Source organism: Ictalurus punctatus, chromosome 6 (assembly GCF_001660625.3).
Source record: "Ictalurus punctatus breed USDA103 chromosome 6, Coco_2.0, whole genome shotgun sequence".
Taxonomy (NCBI): Eukaryota; Metazoa; Chordata; class Actinopteri; order Siluriformes; family Ictaluridae; genus Ictalurus; species Ictalurus punctatus.
The window spans coordinates 15,779,634-15,786,866 of NC_030421.2; the positions used below are offsets into that span (position 1 = coordinate 15,779,634).

The window sequence follows — 7,233 nt, forward strand, 5'->3', positions numbered from 1 at the left end:
CGCGCGCGCGCGCGCGCACGCACAAACACACACACACACACACACTACATGGAGTCAAGAAAGGCTTAGAAGTGATCTTATAGCAGCTGACTCACCTGTGCGTGTACCACTCTCCAGAACACAATCAATCTGGCCAAGTTCCACCAAAGTGTGTGTTTCATGTTGCCAGCTGGCAGAAATAGCTGAAAAACGAGAGCCCCAATCTCTCTGTGATGTTAGGAGTAAATTCCCATTCCCCAAAGCCCACGTCCCACACATATAGGCCTAACACATGCAGGTACAGACATCACATCCATTCCCAGTGACGCCACCCGTCACTCCTCCACCAACACTGAAGTGGCGCGCGCTCGTTCACTTTTTTCCCTCCAGTAAACTAAAGTGGAGACGCGAGAATTAGGAGCTGTCGTGAAGTGACTATTGTGTCGGCTTTATGTGAGTCACCGCCAAAGGTAGAGTCACAGGTATCTTCGGGAAGTCAAGATGAACTCCGTTACGCGACTTCCTCCAGCGCCAAGTCCCAGTCCGTGTGCGCGCGCGCGTCCGTGAGTCGTTTAGAGCTGAATTGGCGCTGTAGTAGAGCGTGTGATCAGAGCGTAAGGGGGCGTGTCCATGCGCGTGACGGACTGGTTGAGGGGTTTGCATACAATCTCATTTAGATGCTGTGGACAGAGTATCAGAAACGTGTGTTTTCTCAAGTGGTGCTTGTTGATGAGCTCTACGCGGAGTTTGTTCAGCTGAAGCATCTGCTGACATCCTCTCGGCATTGGAAAAGAGAGAGAGAGAGAGAGAGAGAGAGAGAGAGAGAGAGAGAGAATGAGAGAATGAATAGATATGTCTTATAATTAAGAACAGGATGTGGAATATTACGAAGAAGATGAAAGAGGGATGAATGATTATGTTTTTAATGCATATCTCTACCCCCACTGAAGATGTATTAGGTATTCAAAACAGGCGATTATGCATGTAATCAGACATTATGCATATGCACTGTTTTGACCCCTTGACTCGAACCCTGGTATGTTTCCCCACTTCATGTTCGCTGCCTCCCCCTACACCCTGAATCGACCCAACTGCAGGAAGTGAACCTAACATGCTGTGGAATTTGTTTTGTGGGGTTTTTCTTTCTTTTTTTTTCTTTTGTAAACAGAACCAATGGACCACCATAGCACAGCTGAAATGTGATGTATGATTTGGACCAATAAGAGAAAATTAAACGGTGGATGTCATACACGACGTTTTAAACTATACTGTAAAAAAGAAACGTCCTCTCATTCAACTGCTTTTGTTTCCAGCAAATTTCTTAACGTGTAAATATTTGTATTAACATAAAAACTGAACAAGTTTCACAGACATTGGACGAACAGAAATGGAATAATGAGTCCCTGAACAAAGGGGTGGTCAATATAAAAAAAACAGTCAGTATGTGGTGTGACCTCCAGCTGCTTTAAGTACAACAGTGCATCTCATCCTCATGGACTGCACCAGATTTGTCAGTTCTTGCTGTGAGATGTTACTCCACTCTTCCACCAAAACGTTTGCAATTTCTAGATTACGTCTGGGTGGACAGATGGTTACATGTAATTTTCCACTGCAAGGACGATCAGCTGTCCTTCCTGTCTCCCTGTAGCACTGTCTTATGCGTCTTACATTACAGACATTGCAATTAATTGCTCTGGCCATATCTGTAGTCCTCATGCCTCCCTGCTGCAGGCCTATGGCATGTTCATGTAGGTGAGCAGGAACCCTAGACATCTTTCTTCTGGTGTTTTTCAGTGTCAGTAGAAAGGTCTCTTTAGTGTCATAAGTTATTGGTTAGTTACACACACTTTATTAGGAACACCTTTACACGTATTTATTCATGCAATTATCTAATCAACCATAATGTGGCAGCAGTGCAATGCATAAAATCATGCAGATACAGGCCAGCAGCTTTGGTTAATGTTCACATCAACCATCAGAATGGAAAAAAAAGGGGACTCAGTGATTTTGACCGTGCCATGATTGTTGGTGTCAGACAGGCTGGTTTAAGTATTTCTGTAAGAGCTGATCTCCTGGGATTTTCATGCACAACAGTCTCTAGAGTTTACTCAGAATAGTGCAATGTAGAAACAATATCCAGAGGCAGATGAAAGCACCTTGTTGATGAGAGAGGTCAATGGAGAATGGCCAGAAGAAAATCTTAACTTGATTTAGTATTCTTATATTATATTACAAAATCTTAGCTCTAGTTAAGAAATATTAAACTCTCAGGTCTGTTACCAAGCAACTAACTACAGCCAACAAGTGTGAAGTGAACTTTCAATTAAAATGGAGTATGTTGAATGTTAAATCACGTGCACTATGACTGGTAATGCTCCTTGACAGTTCATTAGCTATTATAATGTTAGTTGCAGTTCTAATGGTAATTGCATTATCATATTTCATGGAAGTCTGTAATTATCAATGTTTTGTTCTCAAAGCACAGAACATCATCTGGGTACTCCAAAAGTCTTTCCACCATCAAACATCACAGTTCTTTGTCGTGTATCATTAATAAATTTAACACCATTCATGGACATGGGGTTGTTGACCTAAAGTTAAGACACTTTCTAGAATTTTTGTCATGTTAGGATGCTTCTGTAATACATTTTTCCTCTCTGTGGTTAAGATAAGATAATGCACTTAGGAAATGTTGTTCTGTAATAGCTTTTGTCCTAAATGAGGTCTAAATATGATTCTAAATTTAGGATATTTCTACAACCCTAATTCCCCAAAAAGTTGGGACAGTATGGAAAATGCTAATAAAAACAAAGAGGAGTAATTTGTAAATGTACTTTAAATTGTATTTAACGTATAAAGACAATGATAAGTTTACTTTGAACACTCTCCCCTCTCTATGAACACCCCCTTCCCTCTTGCTTTTCTGGTTCCTGTGTTGGCACCTTTTCTCTTTGTTGACTCAGGTGTGGATGGATGAAGCCCCTGACCACTTTCCTTTGCCTCCCCAAATACCATTTGCACGCATTTACATACCTTCCTGTTTCATGCAAATATGCTGTTCCATCTAGCCAATCAATAGTTAATCCATTGTCTCTGTTGTGTGTCAAGCATGATATATACTCTCTCTTTCTTGGAATGAATGAGAGATCTTGCTATTTGAATTTGTGTGTCATTTGGCAAAACTCTCCCAAGGCCTTGGTGTGGGAAGTGTGTAGCAAGGCGAGGGTGCCTTCTTTCTTCTCTTTTCCTAACATTGCAACCCAGAGATTCTCTATTTCACAAATCCTAACAGATAAGGTATTTAATTTTTACCTAATGAACTGCATAATAAGTAAACGTTTATTTTGAAACTTTCCAAAAAAGTTGGGACGGGGCATTTTAGGACTAATAGCGATGTGACAAGTTGATAAGAAGGTGATGTGAAACATCAGAGCCAATAGTCTAATCACAGTAGAGTAGGAGCCTTCAAAAAAGGCCTAGTCCATCAATAGCAAGGATGGGCCAAAGGGCCAATCTGCCAAAAGTTGCGTCAGTGAATAAGCCAACATTTTGAGAACAACATTCCCCAAAGACAAATTGGTAGGATTTTGGGCATTTACCTTCTACAGTGCAAAATATAATTAAAAGATTCAAGGAATCCGGTCAAATCTCGGTGCATAATGGGCAAGGCTGAAAACCACTTCTAAATTCGCATGATCTCCAATCATTCAGACATCACCGTCTTAAAAACTGTCATGATTCTGTAATGGATATCCTGACATGGGCTCGGGAATACTTTGCTAAACCTTTGTCAGTCAACACCACTGCAAGTGAATGCATTACTATGCAAGCAGAAGCCATACATCAACACTATCCAGAACTGCCGCCAATTTCTCTGGGCTCAGTTTCATCTAAGATGGACAGTAGCACAGAGGAATCATGTTTTGTGGTTCGAAGAGTAAACATTTAAAATAGTTTTTGGACAAAACAGCCGTCATGTTCTCCGGGCCAAAGAGGAAAAGGACCATCCAAGCTGTTATCAGCGTCAAGTCCAAAATCCAGCATCTGTCATGGAGGTGTGTCAGGAGTAACTTGCACATCTGTGAGAACACCATTAATGCAGAAAGATATGTACACATTTTGGAGCAACATATGCTGTCATCTAGAGCAGGACAACACTAAACCACATTCTGCCTGGATTACAAGCTCATGGTTGCGTAAGCAGAGAGTGCGGGTGCTAGCATGGCCTGCCTTGCCTAGCTTGCAAAGTCCTGACCTGTCACTGATTGAGAATACGTAGCGCATTATGAAGTACAAAATAAGGCAACGAAGGCTCCGTACAGTTGCACAGCTGAAGAAATGCATAATGGATGAATGGAGGAAAATTCCGCTTGCTAAACTTCACCAACTGGTGTCTTCAGCACCCGAATGCTTAATAGGTGTTATTAAAAGAAAAGGTGATGTTACACCGTGGTAAACAGTCGACTGTCCCAACTTTTTTGGAGTGTGTTGCAGTCATCAGATTTGAAATGAGTGTATATTTTAAAAAATAAATAAAATTCACAAAGTAACACATCTAATAATGTCTTAATAATGTGTTTTCAATATAGTACAGGGTGAATTGAATTGTCAAATGACTCTTTTTGTTTGTTTTTTTCGCATTTTGCATACTGTCCAAAATTATTAATACACCCTTTGTTCTTTAAGTTTGGTTTGAAGTGCTCTTTGGCAGCTTTCACAGAGCACCAATTAATTAAGCACAAATGTGGAGTGGAAGTTTGACATACCAGTCAAATGTCACTACCACTTCACTGCCTCGAAATGGCTTTGTGTATTTTTATGCCAGGCATTTCTTAGTACACATAAATTTTCACCTGTAAGCCTTTTTTAAGTTACTGCTGGTGACATTTATTACTAATCTACATTTACACATCAGTGTGAAAGAAAACTGCAGATTGGTTTCAGGCTGTAGGCATGTGGTCCTGCAAAATGTGATGTCTGCATAGATAACTGTCAGCTGAGTCTATGCATAACTTTGAGCTTGTATCATTTGAATTCAATTTGCATTCATTTGAATGATTTGTTTACTGCAATGTATTTATTCACAGTGGTGCTTGAAAGTTTGTGAATATAGAATTTTCTATATTTCCACATTAATATGACCTAAAACATCATCAGATTTTGACAGTCTTAAAAGTAGACAAAGTTAAATAAATGAGACAAAAACACTATACTTGGTCATTTGTTAATTGAGGGAAATGATCCAATATTACATTGGATACTGAAAAAAGTATGTGAACCTCTAGGATTAGCAGTTAATTTGAAAGTGAATTTAGAATCAGGTGTTTTCAATAAATGGGATACAATCAGGTGTGAGTTTTATTTCAAGAACAGATCTATCAAAGTCTGATCTCCATAACACATGTTTGAGGATATGAGGACCTCAGAAATAGAGTTGTTGATGCTCATCAGGCTTGAAAAGGTCACAAAACCATCTCTAAACAGTTTGGACTCCACCAATCCACAGTCAGACAGATTGTGTACAAATGGAGGGAATTCAAGACCATTGTTACCTTCCCCAGGAGTGATTGACCAACAAAGGCCACTTCAAGAGCAAGACTTGTAATAGTCTGCCAGGTCACAAAGGAACCCATGGTAACTTCTAAGCAACTAAAGGCCTCTCTCACACTGGCTAATGTTAATGATCATGAGTCCACCATCACTGACTGAACAACAATGGTGTGCATGGCAGGGTTGCAAGGAGAAAACCACTGCTCTACAAAAAGAACATTGCTGCACATCTGCAGTTCAGAGATCATGTGGACAAGCCGGTAGGTTAATGCATAAATGATTCATCGATAGATTAGGCCAAAATTGAACTTATTGGTTTAAATGAGAACCATCTTTGAAACATGGTGGTGGTAGTATCATGGTTTGCGCCTGTTTTGCTGCATCTGGGCCTGGACAACTTGCCATCATTGATGTATATAATTATATTAATATAATGGATATAATTCTGAATTATAACAGTGAAGTCTAAAGGAAAATGTCAGGACATCTGTTCATGAACTGAATCTCAAGAGAAAGTGGATCATGCAGCAAGACAATGACCCTAAACACATAAAGAATGGTTAAAGAAGAATAAAGTTAATGTTTTGGACTGGCCAAAAAAAAATTCTCATTCGATTTGCAGATTGTGTTTCTTTTACGGAATAAATGCTTGAAATAGGCAAAATTCTCTGCCAGTATAGAGTAAGACAATTTCAAGCTTGAAATCAGTAAAAGTACCAATATCTAATATTAATAAAAGGGGTTTAATAATATTAGATGTTGTTTAAAAAATAATTATGGGAAATATTAGTTAAATGAGACTGGCACCCTGTCCAGGGTGTACCCCGCCTTGTGTCCGATGCTCCCTGGGATAGACTCCAGGTTCCCCCACGACCCTGAAAAGGAGTAAGCGGTTGAAGATGGATGGATGGATGGATGGATGGATGGATGGATGGATTAGTTAAATTGGCTTAAATTTAAACTTAAAATGCTTTATTTGCTAAAATATCACTATTTTGCAGTGTACTGTAAACTACCCATGCACAGTGGCACATATACAGTACATAAAAAAAATACAATAATTAAAAACTTATGTATTGTACATTGTATATATACTAAGTTTGTAAAGAATATATGACAGTTTGCCATACCTTGAAAATGAATATTAAGATAAGATCCTTATTATGATACTAAGACAAAAGTCTTCAGTGACTCTGGTTATTACATATCTAGCTTGTACTAGATAAGCTTCCTTTTTTTTTGTGAGCACTTACATTTATATTTACCCTTATGGCAGAAGCCCTTATCCAGAGCGATGTACAGAAGTATAGTTCTGTTGAAATGCTTTTGGTCACCAATGACAGGTTGTTCTGCTGGATAGTAAGGATATAACCCCATGTGAAAGCATTATTTAGAATGAACTGTTCTAAACAGATACTAATTGGAGGAGTATTGTTTGTTTGTTTGTGTGTTTGTTTGTTTAGTTGAGATTAGAGGTGTGCATGTTGTCTGGGATCTAGAAGTATTTTAGTTTCATGTGGATGCTAGACAAAGAAAGACAATATTCATTAACATGCAATACATTTAGAGCGTTAATTTATTCAACCTAAGAAACTGTCTGGTACAGGTCGCCGGGGTTTAAATTAGGCAAATGGCTTGTTTATAAGAACTGTGCGAGTAGAATTCCAAAGACAGTCCTGCGCACATGTCTAGCTGAGAGCAGTT

General features: G+C 39.2%; 1 protein-coding gene across 1 annotated transcript in view; it reads right to left on the minus strand.

The window, feature by feature from the left end:
• The window catches only part of pth2ra (parathyroid hormone 2 receptor a), an 82,608-nt gene extending 82,029 nt beyond the window's left edge, over positions 1-579 (minus strand). Inside the window, exon 1 of the mRNA XM_017469306.3 lies at positions 96-579. Coding sequence (XP_017324795.1) covers positions 96-161 — 66 coding nt within the window. The 5' untranslated portion in view covers positions 162-579. The remainder of the gene's footprint in view (positions 1-95) is intronic.
• Positions 580-7,233: the final 6,654 nt, after the last annotated feature.